This window comes from Sitophilus oryzae, unplaced genomic scaffold, assembly GCF_002938485.1.
Source record: "Sitophilus oryzae breed Bouriz unplaced genomic scaffold, Soryzae_2.0 scaffold_1500_pilon_pilon, whole genome shotgun sequence".
NCBI classification, from domain to species: domain Eukaryota; kingdom Metazoa; phylum Arthropoda; class Insecta; order Coleoptera; family Curculionidae; genus Sitophilus; species Sitophilus oryzae.
The window spans coordinates 1,222,190-1,243,666 of NW_022146171.1; the positions used below are offsets into that span (position 1 = coordinate 1,222,190).

General features: G+C 34.7%; 1 protein-coding gene and 1 long non-coding RNA gene across 2 annotated transcripts; one reads left to right on the plus strand and one right to left on the minus strand.

The window, feature by feature from the left end:
* Window positions 1–15,544: 15,544 nt before the first annotated feature.
* Window positions 15,545–16,373, minus strand: LOC115878049. Its single transcript, XM_030894404.1, has 4 exons — window positions 16,246–16,373; window positions 16,112–16,178; window positions 15,705–16,042; window positions 15,545–15,564 (listed from the first exon to the last, which is right to left on the minus strand). Exons 1-4 carry the CDS (start codon window positions 16,286–16,288, stop codon window positions 15,545–15,547), a joined length of 468 nt encoding a protein of 155 aa, XP_030750264.1. The 5' UTR covers window positions 16,289–16,373.
* Window positions 16,374–16,913: 540 nt separating this feature from the next.
* LOC115878107 lies at window positions 16,914–18,311 on the plus strand. The gene is made up of 3 exons (XR_004049464.1): window positions 16,914–17,824; window positions 18,043–18,217; window positions 18,276–18,311. It is a non-coding gene; the product is annotated as an uncharacterized LOC115878107 (long non-coding RNA).
* Window positions 18,312–21,477: the final 3,166 nt, after the last annotated feature.

A 21,477-nucleotide genomic window follows, 5' to 3' on the forward strand; every position in this document is an offset into this window, starting at 1 on the left:
TTAGGATATTAAAATATTGGTTGGATTGTACGACATAAATAGATGTAGGTATGATTATTTATATAAATATATATGTATGTATTTATAAAGCTTACTAACTGTTTTGCATTTTCAGTTTTTGATCAGACATTTGATTTTATTTGTGAAATGCCCAGAAAAAAGCTTTCAATGATTCAACATCAGTGTGTTTGCTGCATAATGGGTCATTTCTGCTGAATTTTTAGATCATTTGAAGACTACACAGGAAAAACCAGATATGTTACATTTTCATAGAAGTTGATAGCGACACAACTTTATAGGCAAGTGTTAGCATTATTCGAGGCATCATCAAATAATAATAATAATAATAATGTCTGGTCGATGTATGTACTGTTGCCAGCAGTATTTGCACCGCTCTCGTATGCGGAGACGATACAACCAGCGTCACCAGCTGTCCGCTGTCCACCTACCCGTATCCTCTCTTTCCCATTTAGTAATATCCTTAATTCCTTTGTACCATTTGGGGTGCAAGTTACCACCTCCTCGTGGTGCACCTCGGGCAACGGTTATTGACCGGCAAACGACAACTCCACTAAAAGGGTTAACCTCCCTTTTAGTGTGAATACTGGGTTCCTAAATCACAGGACGAAGCCTCGGACGAGCGGCATCACGGTCGGGAATGCCGCGGGAATTCACAGCCCGACCATAGGACGACTGACCCGGCAAACGAACAGGAAGAGTCCGTTGGAGATGCTTTGCGGGAAATCCTTCCGGCAACCACTCAAACGGGTAAAACTCGGCAAAAGATGAAGTGGACAGATGAAATAAACAGAATGCTCATCCCATGCTATTTCAAAGTCACCAAACTGGAATCAGATATTACTCAATGCAGACAAAAACTTCGCACTGAATTTTTAAATAAATACCCGGAGCTATCGAACATCATAAGTGAACAAAGGCTAGCAGATCAGATAAGAGTCATTATCAGAAATAACCGAATACCGCAAGCCGAAAGAGAACACATAAAAGAAAAAGTGAGTAATGACCTGAAACGAGAAAATACCACCATAGAAGAAACAAGTGATGCAGAAAATACCAACATAGAAGAACAGAATATGCTAAACGAACAAAACCAAAGTACAGTACAGAGAGTACAGAGACGTGACAAGAGATGAAGAAACCTCTAATGGATCTCTTCAGAATCTAAGGGAAACAAATAAAAATAAATTAATAGATGAAATGCAAACAAACAAAATTAAATGGAATGGTAGTGACCCAACAAAAAGACCAAAACTACCAAAACTTATATTCAAAAAAAATACACGTGCTCTAATAACAACTATGAACTCCGAAATACTTCCACTTTATCTATCACAACAATCTACATTGGAAAATATACACGCTCTCATATACATGGCAGTCCTAACAATACTTACATGCAACGAACAGACAATAAAAAAGCGAACTCAACAGAAGAAAGAATGGAAACCTACTTGGCAAACACGTATAGAAAAAAAGATAGGCAGTCTAAGAAAAGAACTTGGCAGGGTCACTCAGTACATACATACATACAGCCGTTACTCGCTGACGAGTATTCGACACACATAAAGAAAATGGTCACGCAAGGCGTTTTCTTTCATGAGCTTTTCTGTGACTGAAAAGCCCGATACGTGATGTTATCTGCCCACCGCACTGCTGCACTCCGGACATTCAAATCTCATTACTTTATGTTGGCCTCTCTATGGCTTTTGGTTGCCGCTGTTAACCAAGTTTACAACCCTTCTCCAATGAGTTCTATTATGTGAAAGCTGCTTTTTTCCCACGTCATTCTTGTCTGCATGTTAATTCCCTTAATTTTGCGTGGAAAATGTCCTGTGTATTTTTTCAGTTGTCCACTTGCGGCCTCCTCTTACCTGCCACAAGGCTCCACCGGTAAAGCGAGATTTTGGTATGCGGTTTTTCTTGCATTCTGCACATTCTGCATACGTGACCAAGCCATCTTAGAGCGGGATTTTGTGACCATGACTTCAATACCCCCTCGCAGTTTAGGATTTTTCAAGGACCCGATTAACTTTGAGCATGGTGAGACTAGCTCGACCGGAAACCTCTTAAGACGTTGTCCTAAGTGATCTCCCTGTTGCAACACCGTTGTTACAGAGGGCTGCGTTCATGTGTCTGCGGTAAGGCACCCAGGTTTAGCCTCCATATATCATGGTGGGGGGATTAATAATTGTGCTTCGGTATACCTGCAAGCGGTATACTGTTTTTGTAAGTCAAGCTTCATGATTGTAGAAAACCCTGATCTTTTAAATTTTCAGAATGCTCTTGGGGCGCTACTATACTTGAATCCTGTGCTGTAATCTTCCAGAAGTTCAATATATTAAGGGCCTTTTTCCTGAAATCAAACTGCCAAGGTAAATGAATTCCGCCAACATATCGATATAGTTCTTTCTCCGATTATAGCAATTGTTGTGATCTTTCCGTGGGAGTGGCAATATGAAAATTTTTAGTGTTTTGCCGATCGTTCAGTGGGCTTAAGGCCCAAACGTCGTATGCCCAGGTAAATATTTGATTAACATTTCTTGTATTTGTTGTACCGTGTTTGCACTAGAGCGCAGTCGGTGTCAGCGTATGAAGTTCTGTTGATAAATTTGTACGTGTTTTTGCCGTGAGTCTTTTATGTTGAACAGACCGCCGGCCGTCGTATCTGTATCTAATCCCAATCCTCTCTCCTGCAGTTCAGAAACCTGTCGTTGGAAGTGAAGAAAGTGAATTTGCCGTAATTGTCTCTTTTATAGAAAATCAATATATCTACAAGTCATCGTAAAATAAATCAACGAACTACTTCTTCGTTTTTCTTGATAGAATAATAAATACATATTTAATAAATATTATTTATTAAACTATTGTAGGTTGTATACCAACTGTTATAAATTTAAATGAGCCCATAAACTAATTTCGATTTTGAAAATAGCTAGTAACTGTCACTAGAAACTTGCCATGACGACACTAGCCCTCTTGGTTGCCATTTTATTGAAAAATTGCGCTTTATTCAAAATCTGGGCTAGATAGGTAGAGGAAACCCTAATATAGTGTGAAAGAGCATTTGAATCTGCTTCTATTTATTATAAAAAATACAGGGTGTTGAAATAACCAAGTTTTTATGTAAAATAAATCCTTAAAATATATCAGCAATTTTTGATACCCCTGTATAAATTTAAGGAAGCAATAGCATTTTCCAGTAAAGTTTATTTCTCTACCTTTAAATTCAGCACAAGAATTAATTCTGAAAAGTAATGTACAGGGTGTTAATAATATATTCTATAGTAGCATGCAAATTTAAATATCTTTAAATATCTCAAAAACCAATGATTTTAAACATATTTAACCCTTATAATAAATGCTTTTTTTTGGATCCAGGAATACAAAAATGAAATAAAATACCGGGTGTTCCATAAGAAAAAATATAACTTTGGTATGGATCTTAGTTCTGAAACACCCTGTATATTTCAAAATAATTTTAAATTGTGCACATTGCCTCCCCACATATACCCATAAAATATGTTGTTTCAACATCTTTCCGTTTTCGTATAATCAACCGAGGCGAATGAGGTGCGCCACCCTGTATTAATTGATTTTCGGATCCTAGGAAAAAAAATGAAGGTGAGTTTTATTAAAGAAGCATATACTTATCTAAGGATTTTGACACATGATAAATAATACTATAATTTCATAGAAAATACACGTCTGGCTGTCATTTACAATCACGAAAGCCCCGCCAAACTTCACATTTTGTGAAAATGAAGAGTAAATTTTAAATTTCGATGATAGCTGCCTAAATTTTAGTTGACTTTATATAGCCTGATATTTAATTACAATAACCATTGTATGATAAACCAAATTGAAATATAACCCGAAAAGTTATACAGGAATGTGGATACAATGGAACGTTAGTCACTTTTAAAAGCAAGTTACTCCTATTTTAAATGGAAAACCCAGTATATTTTTCCGGTATTCAATGGGGAATTTATATATCTTCAAAATATTATTAAGGTTGCCTACCCCTCAGACAAAGAGTTTCCTAGATATTTTAATTTTTATGATTTTGCGTCATAGATCTTTATTATTTGAAAAAATCTAGGGTGGCTGTGTGATATACCTTTTGTTAATTTAACAAAAATTAAAGATTGTAGAGTAAAATACTCAACGGTAATAAGAAAAGATACACGTTTAAAACATATTTTAATTATTACAGAATTAAAACTAGATATAAACCTATAATTATGTGGCAAAAATTAGCTAGATGAAATCAAATGCTCAAAATGCTTCCTTTCCTGTTAACTGCATAAAATGATTGTCTTTTCAAAAGAATATTTTTATTTTAAAAGGCATATGTGGAGTTCTACCTCAAAAAGTAGCTACAATAATTTCTCTCGTGTTGTCGATAATAGTTGGTCGAGTTTTGTAAACACTGTCTTTAACATATCCCCATAAAAAAACAAACTAGATAAAATCAGGAGCATTTAAGTATTCTATTAATGCTGGTGAATGCAATGTGCATTCACCAACTAATAGAATTATAACAATTCTCTCTGATGTAGGATAAGTTTGCATTTGCGGCAAATTTCTGAGAATTTTTTTTTGTTTTAAGTGACACAAAATGATAACTAGTTGTTAAAGTTGGACTAATTAGACAGCATGTTGAAGTAATGTCAGACATATCACAGCCACCTAGATTTTAGCAAATAATAAATATCAACTCAAATAAAAGCATATAAATGAAAATATCTAGGAAAATCTTTCTTTGAGGGGTAGGCAGCCTTAATAGTATTTTGAAGAGACATGAATTCTCCATTGAATATCGAAATAATATACTGGGTGTTCATTTAAAATAAAAGAGCTGCATGCTTTTAAAATTTATGCTTTTAAAGGTGGTTAAATCATGTGCATAGAGAAGGTTTCGAATGTTCTCGTATGTACTACTCCATTCCAGTGGGACTCGATTCTTCTCGAACGAATGAATCATTACGGTGTCTATTCTTTAATGCGATGTTAAGGTCATCTGAGGGCGGGACATATAGTTAGGTTAGGTCGAGTCCACACGGGTCTGCAACACTGCCCCCTTCTTAGGTACATGCTCGTCCCGAGATGTACACGGTGAATAAAGGTATTTGCAAAGCTGGCCCCTGGTATATTGAGAAGTCTGGTAGAAATAGCAGTCTACAGTTTTCTCTCCCGATCTCAGCTTTGGGTTGTAACAGCAAACAAGGATCTCGATTCCCGTAAATCTGAACAAGACTTCAATCATGTTCCGGATTGTATGCCAACTCAAACCATCGAGTCCACACGCCAGCTTCGGAATGGCTAATCGTGCAATGTTGTTGTTTAGCAGGGCTTCTCTCAGTTCAATCAGGGTCTTCCATAGATTCCTCTGGACATCCGCAAATCTCGGGCCACACAATGAGCGAGCGAATAATCAGGAGGCACGGAAAAGAGGTCTCGTTGATCTTCTTTGGTTACACCATAGCGAGCCTTCTCACTGCTGTTGTATCGGGCCATGAAATCGTCAAAGGACATCTCCGAATCAGGGGGATCAAAGCTGCAGGTTCTCACGGTCCCAGCACGATCTTCTATTTCGCCTTGGTAGGGGCTCAAACGGTTGAAATGGACTACCCTCGGTTTTCCTTTTGGCAATTTTCTGATACGGTGCACGACGTCATTAATCCTATTCCTGACTTCGTATGACCCTTCCCACGAGGATTGTAGCTTCGGAGATAACCCACGACGTCTCTGCGGGTTGTATAGCCACACCAACTTCCCTGGTTGGTATCCTCCATGCTCAGCTTGAATCTCGTAGTGTTCCTTTATTCGGTCACTAGCACTTTGAATATTTAGGCGGACTCGCTGATGGATGTCGTCCATTCTTTGACGTAGTGTGTGGACATAATCTTCTCCAATTTTAGATCACAAGGTAGGCGCATTTCCCGTCCCATAACGATGCTGGCTGAAGTTCGCCCTGTAGATTCTTGGACGGATGAACGGTAGGCCAACAGGAACAGGTGAAGAAATTTGTCCCAGTCTCTTTGGTGGTCAGAGACTACTTTGGCCAGATAACGGTTGATAGTTCTGTTCATGCGTTCAACCATCCCATCGGAATGTGGATGTAGAACAGTCGTCCTGGTCTTGCGGATGTTCAGGACTTCACAGACGCCTTCGAACAGATTGGTCTCAAAGTTTCTTCCCTGATCTGAATGAAGCTCCATGGAAACACCAAACCTGCAGATCCATTCTTTAACAAGGGCATCAGCAACGGTGGACGCTTCTTGATTTGGCAACGCGTAGGCCTCGACCCATTTGCTGAAGTAATCCATTACTACCACAATGTATTTGTTGCCATCGTTCGTCTCCGGGAAAGGACCAGCCACGTCGATCGATATTCGTTCGAAGGGACTGCCAACATTGTACTGGCGCATAGGGGCTTTACCACGCTTTTGTGGCCCATCGATGGCTGCGCAAATGTCACATTTCTTACACCAGGCCCTCACATCTTCTTTGCAGTTCACCCAGTAGAACCGTTCACGCAGCTTGCCAAGTGTCTTGGTAACACCAAGATATCAACCGCTGGTTCCATTGTGAACTTCCTCCAAGACTTCTGGGACCCTCTTCTTGAATGACGATCTGCCTTCTCTTCTTCTTGTCCCTCCGGTCTCTCGATCACACGGCGAAGTAGTCCGTTATCTATTACCAAGGAATTCCACTGGGCCCAGTACGACTTTACGTTCGGCGAATATCTGCAAACTTCTTCCCACGTTGGTCTTTGGCCTGCGTTTTTCCAGTTAATTACTAAACCTAATTCTGGGTCACTGGTTTGGTCATTTGCAAGATCTTCGGGTTGCCAACTATCATTAACCACAGTTGTTCTTAGGAGTTTCACTTTTCTCTCTGCTCGGGAACAAAGCTTACAGTCCTTAGCGCAAGGTCTTCTGAAAGTGCGTCGGCATTCCGATGGATTGCCCCAGCTCGATGTTCTGTGTCGAAGTCAAATTCTTGTAATCGTTCAATCCATCTAGCTACCTGCCCTTCAGGATTCTTAAACTGCAACAGCCATTTCAAAGCAGCACGGTCTGTTCTTAACAAGAACTTTCTTCCATAGAAATACTTGTAGAAGTGTTCCACTGCTTTAACTACTGCTAGTAATTCTCGTCTGCTTACACAGTAGTTCCTTTCCGGTTTTGACAAGGTCTTAGTAAAATAACCAATGACTTTTTCTTGACCATCCTGGATCTGAGACAGAACAGCGCCTAACGCAACAATGCTAGCGTCGGTATCCAATATAACGTTTCCGTTGCCAAGAGGGTAGCTGTATGGGCGCACTAGTCAGGGCCTTCTTCAATTTTCGGAATACCTCGTCAGAATCTGAGTCCCAAGAGAAACGCCTCTCGCCTTCGGTAAGTCTGGTCAATGGTTTTGCGATGGTGGCGAAACCCTCTACATAGCTGCGATAGTATGTGCATAGTCCCAAAAAACTTCGTAGTTCATGTTTATCTTTAGGTATCGGCCACTCTTCCACTGTCTTGGTCTTCTGTGGATCTACCGCAACTCCTTGGGAGGAGACTACATGGCCCAAGTAGTGTACCTTTTCTTGCCACAGATGACACAGAACCTGGTGGTACCGTCTTTCTTCTTTACTAATACTACCGGCGATGTCCACGGGCTGTTAGATGGTTCGATGACACCCTCTTCTTTCATTTATCAAAGGATTTTGTCAGCTTCTTCACGCTTGGCGAGCGGAAGTCTTCTCGGATTTTGTTTGATTGGTCGTGCATCTCCGGTGTCAATTTTATGTTGTACTAAATTGGTACGACCTCTATGTCCTGCTTCTCCTTTATCAAACACTTGATACTTGATTATCAGGTTTCTCAATTTTCTACTATCTTCGGGAGATAATCCCTTAACGTTTACTAACTCCTTCACCATTTTGTACGGAATTTTTGATGTCGAAACTTTGGAGGCTTCCACGCTTCGAATGACTGAGGAGACCGAAAAACAGTACCCTAACCGGGTTCCCTTCTTCAAGGATACAGAATAATAATTCGTGTTCATTACTCTTACCGGTACAGCTCTGCCTGGGCTCCATCCCATTCCGAAGACCTGCCTCTTCAGAGACCTCCAAAAACTGCAGCCAGCCACATCCTCACTGAACCTGTGCAAGCGGTGTCAATTTTATGCACTAAATTGGTACGACCTCTATCTCCTGCTTCTCCTTTATCAAACACGTCTTGATACTTCATTATTAGGTTTCTCAATTTTCTACTATTTTCGTGAGATAATCCTTTAACGTTTACTAACTCCTTCACCCTTTTGTCCGGAATTTTTGAAGTCGTAACTTTGGAGGCTTCCACACTTCGAATGACTGAGGTATTCCTGAACAACAGTATTCTTAACAGGGTTCCTTCTGCTGGCGATACAGAATAATAATTGTGTTCATTACTCTCACTGGTACAGTCTTCTTCGCTCGTAGCAGGGCTTTTCCAACAGCGACCCCTCATCCTATTTTTCGCTGTCATGGTTCCTTGGTTCCAACAGAATAATACTCCCATTATTCATTTTACCTTCCAGCCAACCATCTAAAAATATCTCACAGCGCTCTGGGATCGAAACATCTTCTGTTACCACCACGCGAAGCGTTTCCTCACATTTTCGATGTGGAACCACTTCTTCTTCATTACGATTTTCAAAATTCCCCGTTTGAAGTTTAGTTCAAAACCTTTAGTGGTCATAATGTCCATTCCGAGAATAAGTTCATCTTCGATATCTGTTACTAACACTGGATGTTCAAAACTGGTGCTCCCAACAACAAAATTAAGGTTTACTTCTCCATGGATAGCAGCGGAGCCCCCCGTAGAAGTACGTAGTCGCCATTGTGTTGTTTTAACCTTCTTCGATGTTTTAAGAAAGTCCGGTCTGATGATAGTTTTCGTCGCACCCGTATCCAACAGCATGGTCCGGAACCCTCCATCAACAAAACCATACACAAAAATGCCGTTGAAATTTAGGCTGAAGCGAGGCGAACTGAGCAGTTTTCGTTGGGGCATGTTGGGCACAGGTCGACGTGTGCCCCTTCATTTCGACCCCTAGTAGTTTTCCGACCTCGACGGAGCCGGTTCTTCGTTCTTCTCTTTACAACGGCTTCGCACGTGTCCTACCTGTCCGCAGTTCCAGCAACCAATCGGTCCCTTCTTGCCCATGTACTGGTCCATTACCTTCCGAACAATCTCTTCCACGGATTCGTCGGAACATTCGTCGATGGCCCGTACCCTTCCTAAAGACCGAGAACTTCGTTTCGCGGCCTCAAATTCTACGTGCTAAAGCATCCACCAAGTGCGTTGGGTGGGCTAGGAGAAGTGCTTGTCTTGTCTCGTTATCACGTAAGCTGTCGGAGAATGCCTGTACTGCCAACTGCTCCATAACATTCTCTGACGTAGCAGGGTACGCAAGGCGAACGAGGCGGGCTACGTCGGTTTCAAACTCCTGCAGAGATCATTTGACTTTTAAATGATTTTTTAGCTGGAATGATAGACATGTTCAAAATGAGCTTGGCCGTACTCATTTCTAAATGTCGTACCAATTTCTGATAATCCCCCTGTTCCGATGGTGACAACGTCTGCAGGATATCAGTCTCATCTCCTCGCAGTGCGACAGTCAAAGCCTTTTCAGCGATTGTCCATCCGTTCGCCCTCGCAGCGGCCTCAAACTGGCAAAAAATAATTGGCCCAAGCGGTTTTTCCGTCAAACTGTGGAGGCTAAATAACTGACTTTGAGATATACTTATTTTCGACTAGTTTTGGTGCCTCCGATGTTTCTTGACATTTTGGTGAATTCTGGCCTTTTCTATTTCTTTGTTTTAAAAAATTTCGATTTTTATTTCTGCCATCGTCCTCAATTTGTGTTATTTTCTTATTTAGCTCCGGTAGAATTTCTATAATCTTTCCTTCTGGGAATTCCCTGAATTTTCTGCTTTTCTTCTAAATTAAGTATTTTATTATTAAAGCTGGTCTGTATGTCTTTAGAATTTTCTATGATCTTATCTTCCAAAATATTACCTTTATCACTTGATTTTCTCAAAATTAACTCAAGTCAATTATTTTACTATTCAAATTGTTCAAGTTGTCGTCTAATTTTTGAGAATTCTCTGTCATTTTATCATTCAAATTCTCTTCCAAGTTAATCATTTTACTATTCAAATTGTCTCGTTGTCGTTTAAATTGTCTTGTAAATTTTCCAATGACGAGTCAAGGTCACCTTCCAGCTCGAAGTAAAATGTGTCAGGATCCTCACCTTCCTCCATCAAAACGTCTCTCAGTCTAGCTTGCAAATTGCTTTTCTTTCCATCTGTCTCGCACTCTCTCTCTTCCAATATGCATTTCAGTTCGGACACTTTCTAGTCTTTCAACAATTTTTTCAGAGCCATGGTCAGTCTTTTTTATTCTTCTAGTCTATCACACACGCCAATTTGACACCAATTATTGTTACGTTTTTCGTCGGTTCCGTGTGGATAGAAAAAGTCACAATTTATTTGGGAACACTATTTATTCAACACTAATTAACAAACTAAATAACGATAAACTACCCCATAGAACTGGCTTACAAACGATTTTATAACTAAGAATTTATTTTGAATTTTAGCGCGTCAACTGTATATTTATAACTGCCCTCTCTAGGCCACTGCCGCCGGCTTTTATACCGACAGGTAAAAGAAATCTAGAATAGTCCAAAGATCGTTAGGCGCATAGAGAAGGTTTTCGAATGTTCTCGTATGTACGAGTCCATTCTAGTGGGTCTCGATTCTTCTCGAAGGAATGAATCATTGCGGTGTCTATGCGATGTTAAGGTCATCCGAGGGCGGGCCATATTGTGAGGTCAGGTCGAGTCCACACCGGCTCGCAACAATATGAATTATACAGTATGTCCCCGAATTGTCTTTACAAGAGGAAAAACTTTTTTTGGTATTTTGGGAAAAATGCATTCTTCATAAAAATTTTTGCTTGCTCTAAAATGGTTAATCCCAATTATACTTTTACAAATTTCCATACCGTTTTAGAGAAAATTAAAAAAAACATTAAAATATAGTTGAATTTTTTAATATAATTTCGTTTTCATTTTTTGATAGATTGTTATTGATAGAATTTTAATTAAAGTCATATTTTTACTGTTTTAAAATGTTAAAGCACAATATATTTAGTTCAATGCTACAGAAAGGGTGATAATTGTTATCGGAAAATATGACACTTTAACAACAGCAAAAATATGACGTTAATCAAAATTAACAATAACCATCTATCAAAGCATAGATAAATGAAACAAGTTTAGATTAGAAAGTGCCCATAAGAACAATGTAAACACTATTTGGCGCTATTCTTGCAACGGTCACTAGGGATCGGCAAGACAAGAAATCTTGTCTTGACAAGCAATTTCTTATCCTGTCTTGAAATATTTTCAAGAATAAAAAAAAATCTTGTCTTGACCATTTCTTGAGAGTTGATTTCTTGTCTTGATTCAAGAAATCTTGAAATTTCTTGATATCTTGACAAAAGGGGAACCCCCGTTTAAAATTTGTTTATTAAAGGGGAACCCCCTGTTTAAAAGTCGCGGTGAGATTGGTTAATGTGATGTTTATGCTTTATGCGTATAATCGAGGGTCGGGCTCCTAATTTTCAAAAAATTTAAAAACTTTGGGCTCATCATACAGTAGCCAAAATCATCAGATTTACATAATTTTGTTAATTATTATTATCTAACATTAAAATGGGTGATTGTGATGGTTCGTTAAACAGCAAATCTGAACCATTCGTAATTGAATCTGGTTCAGAATACCTACCACCTCAGACACTTGGACGTAGAAGTTTAATTAGTGACTTTGACAGTATAGTGACAGTGATAATACTACTACAGATAAAAACAGTCAGACAACAATGATAAAATTGATTTTTTTAAGGTTTACGTTAATTCAAATAGTCTGTATGCCACTGAAGTAGACCCACCCGCTTTGCAAAGTTTTTTGTTATTCTAATATCGTAAGCCATAACATATCCAAAAAATTATAAAAAAAAACATTTAAAAATTAAAAAATTATTAGGCATTAAAAAAGGTTCCAATTTAATTTGGCCCACAGTATGCCAACTTTGGACATCCGACGTTGGACGTACTTATGTCAACTTTGGACATTGGACATCCGACAAAGTGCCGCTTCGTACAAATATTTTTTGCTTAATACTTTTTTTATCCATCAATTAATGGATATTCATGTAATATACAAATATCTAAATAAATGAGTACTTCTTTTTTATTTTATATTTTCAAGAAATTTCAAGATTTTCTTGATTTCTTGTCAAGAAATCTTGATCTTGCGAAGTAATTTCTTGTCTTGTCTTGACAACCAAAAATAATTTCTTGTCTTGATCTTTTCTTGAAATCAAAACAAGATTAAGAAGTTGTCAAGAAAATGACGACCCCTAACGGTCACGACCCAAAACTTTGGAAAATATCGGAGCGGTTCGGCTTTTTCCGGAATTATATCGCCAAATATTATTTATTCAAATTTATTAGTTTCTTTTAATTCTATAAATAAAATACAGTGTGTTGCATACAAGAAATTTTATTTTATATATGGACATGTATGAAATAGGTACCTATGAAACATTGGAAACCGACGTTATGCCACGATCCACGATGATTTTTGCACAGCTTTTTAAATTTTTAATGCCACTTTTTCACAATTATCACGGGTTTGAGTAAATAATACTTAAATTAAACTCACAAGATAGCAATAATTACTTTGAAAATGGACACTTTAAACACTTCGAAATTTTTCCAATGAGAGCGGGTTAGATTTTGAAAGATTTTATAAGTATAAAAGAAAATTATTTCTGTTTGTGGTTGTTCTTAGCAACCGCTATAGCAGCGCCAGATCGCGTACAATGATCGCGAGCCAAAATTTTGAAAGGCATTCCAATCTAAATTTATTTCCTTTATCTATGTATCAATGAATGAAATTGAAATGATATTACCATAGAAACGCCTTTTGATTTTCAGGACTTTGAAAAATTCAACCATGTTTTCATGGTTTTTTCATTTTCTCTAAAACGGTATGAAAATTTGGAAATAAGGTATGAACAAAGATATTTAAACTCAAGAGATACAATTGTTTACCTTTCTCCTTCATCAACCATTATTCTATCCTTATTTTCCCATCTCCCTTACACCGAAAACATTTGCCAGATTTACCTGTATATTGGTATTAGTATTCGATTAATTACCACAACCAATTATTAAGTAATAAATAATTTCGTTATGTTTTTGTAATATATCAACTACATTAATTTGCTAACGTCAATTTTTTCATTTAATGCTTAACTGCTTTACTATTTTAAGTTTTATCATGGAATAAAAATATCATGGTCGTGTTTCTTTTAATAAAAAGCAGTTTGGCAACGTCAGTTTTAGAAATATGCCGGCCTAGTACAACGTATTTCGAGGTTGAATGGAAAATCCTAGATTCTCCTTTTGCGATGTTGCTATGCCGCCGATCAAGCTCCATATTCTTTATTTGCAGTATTATAGTATTTTTGCGTTATTTTGTGGACTTCTGTGGACATTAATTTGAAAATATGGTGCATTCATGTATTGTGTACAAGAGATTGTATCATTTAAATCCAAATTTAACTTTTCACCGGTAAATACAAATAAGTAGGGTTAGGTATATTACTATATCCTATTCTCTGTAGATCAGAGGCGTACCTAGACATAAAAAATAGCAGATCTCTAAATTATATTTTTAGGTTTATTTTTTAAATCATATATTTATTATGTTTTTTAAATTATATATTTATTAATTAAATTATTTGTACAAAAAAGATACATGGTACATACTAATTACCAATAAGTTAATAACAATTTCTGTTTCCCTTTTAAGAAAGGGTATTGAATGTTAAAAATTAAATTTAAGTTCTATAAACCGCCTGTAATTTATAAACATCTATTTTCGAAAAACCGTACTTTCTTATAAGAATAAATCTAATCTAGGTACCTACTTGGGTTTGACAAACCATTACCTACCTTTTGTGAAAATTTTATTGGGGTGTACCAAAGATGAAATTTTGCGGCATTACTTTTTTTGTTGCCGTTACAAAATTTATACGGCTTTTGTTTTAAATTTTGGTTGCTATAATGTAAATGGACATCTTTTGACATACATATAATTAATGTTCTTATTACATGAATTTTATGACTTTCTTACATTTTATTGTATTGAAATTCTTTGCACATGCACTTTTTATTATTTATAAACAATATGAATTTTCCTTTGCAAACAAGAGAAAAAAAAATAAATATTTTTTTAAACTAAGAACCGTTTACTAAATAATCACCATTTTATTTTATTTATGATTTTGTAAAATTATCGCTAGACTTTTCTGATGACTGTGTATTATAATATCAAATAATTTTGTTTAGATATACACATACCGTATGATCGAATAAAAACGGCGTCCAGTTGGTTTGGAAATGATGATTGATGGTATTTCCTATATAAATTTACATATAAAATTATAGCGATCTTCATTTCATAGCCATCGCTGACGTCGTTTTTATTCGATCATACGGTATAATATACATCTTATATTTTCAGTTCTGATTTACTGTGTTTTACAGCCCTAAAATGAAAGTTAATGTAAATAAATGTTGAATTTTCTTACTTCTTATTCCCTCATTAATGAACAATTGTGAACTAATAAAAATTATAAGGCACATTTTAAATTTTATTCACTGTTTTTTATTGTAGTTGTAAAATTCATATAAGTCTATAATAGTAAAGTTTGTATTATTTTATATATAAAATATTGTGTTATTAGGTTAAAATAACTATTTTATTTTGTTATTGCTAATAGAGGGAATCTCATTCGCCGGAGACGAACAAGGTTTGGAACAAGATATTGAAACTGCATTTACTAATACACCTAAAATTTAATATATTATTTAATAAAATAAAGTAAAAAACGCTTATTAATTTTTTAATCGTTATTCTTATGTGAAAAGCCATCTTATAATAAAAAATTATACCGGTTTTTATTTTATTTCGCTATCCTCCCTCAACTCATTTTTTTTACAATGCGACAAATATGTAAGATGTAAGTTTTATTATTATTTTATTTTAATTTATTAAACAATTATTTTAATTTCCTTAAAATACTGTCGGTCGATCGGCACGCCACTGGAAATTGATCTCAAACGTCTAATCTTTGTACACAACTACATTGTTGCCATCAAGCAGATACCCCTATTTCCTTCTCTATCCATTCTCTCTTGCACTCGTTGATTTTCGCAAACCAATGTGTGATGAAGCTTTAGAGAGTTTTATGAATGGATCGTTATATCTCCCGAGTTTAAATATCTTTGGATATAAACTATTTCAGAACAAGCAAAAATTTTTATGAAGAATGCATTTTTACCATAATGTCAATAATAAAGTTTTTCCTCTTATAAAGACAATCCGCGGACATACTGCAGTTCATTTGATAACTGATATAGCTACAAATATCAATTTTTAAAAATTCTAAGACTAAATTTAAAATAAATAATGGAAAAATAGTAAAAGGAAATACCTTTTATCATTTTGTGCTTTATAATTGTGTTGTGCCTATGCATAATTTAAATTTTATATATTTTACCTGTTGCTGTTACGCAAATGAAGTCAATTCCTGATAAAATCCATTCATATCTCAGAACAAACTCCAAAGGCCACCTACACAATTGCATAGCCATAATTACTTGACACCCAAAACTGAGTAAAAAGGACATAGTAACGAAAGCTTGCACAGCCATTAACCAGGGCGGTAATAACCATTCTCTAATGACATAATATTCCTGGCTAAACACATGATGACAACCATTAAAGAGATGGTCAAATTGATAATAGGGGTAACGAAAATCTTGGAAGCAATACTCCCACAGGCCCATGTTTTTAAAATTGGAAAAAGTTTCATCGTATGACTTGACCCAATATGGACTGAAATTTATAAAATGTATAAATGAATAAGTTTCTGTAAAGTCAATGTCTCCGTAAAATTTGATTTACCTGCAAAATGCAATCATCAAAAGCATCCCGGCGATATATGTTAACAGTGCCCCATTTACCAAGTATTCTAAAATAAACGGAATATAAATATCCAAATGTATAAAAATATCTAGATATGTTTATATTTAACTTACTTGAGGCTTTGGGATAATTATTTTTTTCTAAGTCTGTACTCATTGTGGTGTATTTTTTGTATCTTTATTTTTTAATTTAAAAACAGTTTAGTTTGTTGACATTTTATAATCAACAAAAAGTCAACGCCCATTTGTTTTTGACAGATGATAGTTGTTAAACTCTAGTGATGTTGCAGAACGTAACGAACAAGTACAAAAGAACTACTAAACCAAATTATTGGAAAAATAATTTCTACTTTCTTGGATACTTAATTTTTATCCGAAAATATCGCTATTTAGGACGTTTCTTAGGTATTTTTGCATTTTTAAGGTATAATTTGCCCCGACATGTAAAAAACAGTATTAGCCATATCTGTATCGATACATCACCAATAGACATCACTACTGTAAGACTGCCCATAGACTAATTATTTTCATATTTGATTTTCAAGGAGCAAATTTGAAATTTGAAAAATATGCTTTTTAAATCACAAAATGATAATCGATGACAGGGCTCTATGTAGATTTTATGGAGTGTAGAGGTAAGGAGAAATAACTCTTATGGGACTTTTATTGAAAAAGTGGTCACAAAATGGGAAGAATAAGGGTTCGCCAAATGACCACAGTGGCGCTAAAAACGCATAAATCTAAAAAATGAAAAGTAACCATAGATAAGAGAATAAAAATAAATATAACCAAACATTACCCAAAAAAAGTTTTGTTTTTATTTTTTAGAATATAAAATAATTATTGTTTATCAATATTTTGTGCTTTATTTATTATTTAATAATGGTTAAAGTGTGTGTGGTGCGAAGTTGATTGAATAGCTGATGGAAAAATAAAGAACAAAGGCAAAGCCTGTAAAATACATAATTATAATTCAGTATTGTATTATTTGTATTATATGTAAAAATTAGAGTCAATCAAAAGTGTAGTAAACATTTTTCGTAAGATTATTGACATACATGTTACAAAGTATATTTTTACAATCCTTATAAAGTTACAACCTGAATAAAATTTATTTTTAATGATTTTAAAGTTTGACAGACATGCACAAATTGTTGGCATTTTTTTAAACAAATAAAAGTAGGAAATAAATAAAGTTCTAGGTACTTTCAAGAAATATAGTTAACTGTAAGTGCTGTATTTTAATAATCTATCAAAAATCAAAATCATCAGGATAATATTACGTATTGATTTTCAAACAAGAATTAGATTACAGCGATGGTCAAAAGCATTTAGATATTGCTTTGAAATCTACAGATAAGGCATGGCAGTTTCGTTTTAAAGAACAAGATGTTAAAGTTTATGATAAAATTGTCATCAGAAATACTGTCCACTTGCAGTATTTACATAGGAAAATGTTGGAGGATGAAGCTCTACCTACTGCCTCAGGTTAATTTAAATTCTGAGTTGCAACAACAGCAACAAGCAAGAAGGGCACCATTAAATGAATATTATACTCATAAGTATTATTATACAAAGAAAGAGTAATGTTATACACATAAATATTAACATTTTGTAGAGCAACAACAGAATAAAAAACCAAAATATGAACACCAGCAACTAAAACAGGAACCATTAAATGAATATTATATATGTAAGTACAATTTGATTGAATAAAAAACAGCGTCAGCGATGCCTATGAAATGAAGATTGCTGTCATCTTATATGTAAAATGATATGGAGAATGTCATCGAGATGTTCATTTCCAAGCCAACTGCACGCCGTGTTTTTTCGATCATACAGTATTATTATACACATAAATAGTAATATTATACACATAAACATCCCTTGATAGCGATCAACATTTTGTAGAGCAATAACAGCATCAAATAATGGAAATAATGGACCTTATTGCACAAATCAAAAACAAAATTTCAGCATTACTACTTTATTGGTTATATCAATAATAGAAATTGAGTTTATCAGTCTAGATCCTACAAGCAAGCAGATCTATCACATAATTTTAAATGAAGATTTATCTATTATAGTATGTATAAACACTTTGCATCTTTTATTCAATGTTGTAATGAATTAACAAATTCCAGGTAATTTATTCTAATAACGAAAAAAAAACTTTGGATCAAAAAATATTTTCTTCTGATGAGGTTTATGAATATTAAAGTCTGTTGAAGTTTGACCATTATGTGTTGGTATACAATTTATTTACGATGTTACAGTAGTTAAACCATCCGAGTACAAAACATGTTTAAAATCCACTATTCTTAATGAATGGAAACTACCAACTTGAGAGGAAGCTAAGAGAAAGGTTCTATTGGGTGGACTACAAGGAAAAGGGACATATACATGAGGATCTGGAAGGGCTATAACATTACGTCTCAAGCCGTGGGACAATAGGAAACGAAATTCAAAGGAAAATATTACAATACGTGGGATGCAAATTATAGTGCAAAGAATTGAGAAAAAGAATTATTAAAAGTAGTTATTGTTACGATAGTTAAACCATCCGACTACCAAATATATTTAAAATCCACTATTCTGAATGAATAGCAACTACCAACTTGGGAGGAAGCTGCGAGGACGATTCTATTGGGTGAACTACAAGGAAGACATGAGGATCTGGAAGGGCTATAAAATTATATTATTCCACGTCCCAAGCCATGCAAGCCATGTTGGAATAGCTGGGAGTGAAAAAGAAAATAATACTGCACACGATTCTTGTCTAGAAGTAGTTGATATTAAGGTAGTTAAGCCATCCGACTATCGAACATTTAAAATCCACTATTCTGAATGAATGGCAACTACGATGGCAAAACGTAAATAAATACTTGTACAGTATAAAATTACATTATATTGGCTTAATTTTTATACTAAATAAAATGTGTTATGTTATTTTTGACCTGCATTATATTTATTTAAATCTCATATCATCAATTAAACTTTAAATACAGTTTTCCTAATTATAATTAACATTAATTTTAAACTAAAGCTTTTTTTCATCTTGAATGAGGTTTACAAAATAACTTATGAGAAAAAATAAAAAAGAGGCTCAGTCTATTGCTTCTGAATAATTGATAATAAAACCGCATGTTGACTTACTTTTATACTAAATAAATGTGGGTATGAAGTTATTTTAAAGCTGCATTATATTTATTTTAAACCCATCACCAATTATTACCTTAAATAATTTTTTTCTTAATTATAATTAACATTAATTTTAAGCTAAAACGATCAGAATAATGTTTTCGTCGTCTTGAATGACATTTGCGAAATAACTTATGAGAGCAATAAAAAAAGAGCCTAGTCTATTGCTGCTGAATAAAAATCTGTAATTTATTTCATGTGACATAAAAATAAATTTGTATTTTTTTGAAACCCGCGGCTTCACGTATATGATTCACGTCAAATATTTATGTCTTTTGAGAATCAGCTGTTCTAAAAATGTTCGGCGCATGTCTTAAATTTTAGGTTTTTGCTACAGCAGCGCCATCCTAATTCTTCCCTTTTTTTGACCATTTTTTAATGCACGGAGTTGTTTCTCCTTACCTCTACACTCCATAGTAGATTTTTAATAAATAACAACTCAAGCAACTATAGGGGGTCGACTTATATTGCCATCGACTTTGATTTCAAAAAGCCGGCCACTGTGATGGTTTTTTTTCTCGATTTATTATATGTTCTCGATTGTATATTATTGTATGTTCTTTGATAGATAGGTATTTGCATGTCCAACTTCGATTTTCATTTTAAGTATTTGGGATATTAGGCATAGGAAAATAAATGTAAAAATGATCAAAAAAGGCATTCAGAAGTGGTCTTTAAAAGGACAAATAATTTTCTCAGGACTAGCACTAACTAGCACTATATGTCATAAGTTAAAAATTAATATAAAACTTTTTATAAATCAATATTTTAATAAAAAAAATCCGTTGTTAGCATCACCGGCGGAGAATACACCAAGCCCATACCGGGTGCATCTCAAAAGTGGCTCACCCATATAACTTTTTAATTTTTTCAGTAAAAAAAACGAGATTTGGTGTGTTGGTATATGACATAAATTAGGATTGATTGACGTATTCAATTGTTTTCGGTCAGTTCCTGTTTCACCGGAAATGACTATAACTTTTGATTTTTAAATGGCACTCTCAATATTTTTTACTCTATTCGATAGAAAATAACACTCTGAATAGAATGACACGTCATATGTCAACTTTTGACATTTTCGCATATGGTTTATTTGAAATTATAACTTGCGGTTCGTAACGAAAAATGGACTCGAAATACCAAGTGTGTGGTATCAAATTATTCGTAAAAAATGCTTTTTCCAAATATGCTAATGAGTCACCCTCGTTCCATTTGAAAAATTGAAATATGATTAAAAATACGATTTGGGCATTTTTTTAACCCGCCAGGACAAGACACTAAAAACATTAGACGATCAAATCTATTTTTCCAAGGCTCCTTCATTAAAAATTAGTGTTTTTAACACAGCCATGGCACTCTAGATTGAAATTTAAAATAGAATTTGTTTTTGAGTGACTACGTCAATAATTAACATATGATATGTCATTCGATTCAGAGTGTCATTTTCTATCGAATAAAGTAAAAAAATACCGAGGGTGTCGTTTAAAAATCAAAAGTTGTAGTCATTTCCGGTGAAACCGGCAGTGACCAAAAACAATGGAATACGTCAATCAATCCCAATTTATGTAATATACCAAACTAACTAATATATAATTTGGTACTAACATAGCAAATCTCGTTGTTTTACCTGAAAAAATAAAAAAGTTACAGGGGTGAGCCACTTTTGAGACGAACCCAGTATAGTGACGCATTATTTTCTGTTGTTTATTTCAAAAAGATATAAACACAATTCCCATGCCTCTATTTATGTGGGAAAATTAATAACGAAAATAAAATTAGCACTTATTAGGGGTAAATTAATTTATTTATAAAAAGTTATAATACAAAATTGATGCTTATATCAACAAAGTTAATTCAATTAAGGCTTTTTCCCACTAATTAAATTAGCGGAATCTATAGAATAAAGTTAAAATAAAATAATCATAATGGCGCATATAACATTGATTACTGTATAATAATTATATTTGGACGGAATCAAAATAGCACTTTAATATAGCAAGTTATCACAAGACTAAGTGTTTTAGAGCTGTCTACATAATAAGAAATCTAAAATGAACACATTGAATTTCTATTAGAAATCATTAAATTACAATTAGAGTAGATAAAGATGATCCTCTTATATTATAGAGAAAAACAACGTTAAAT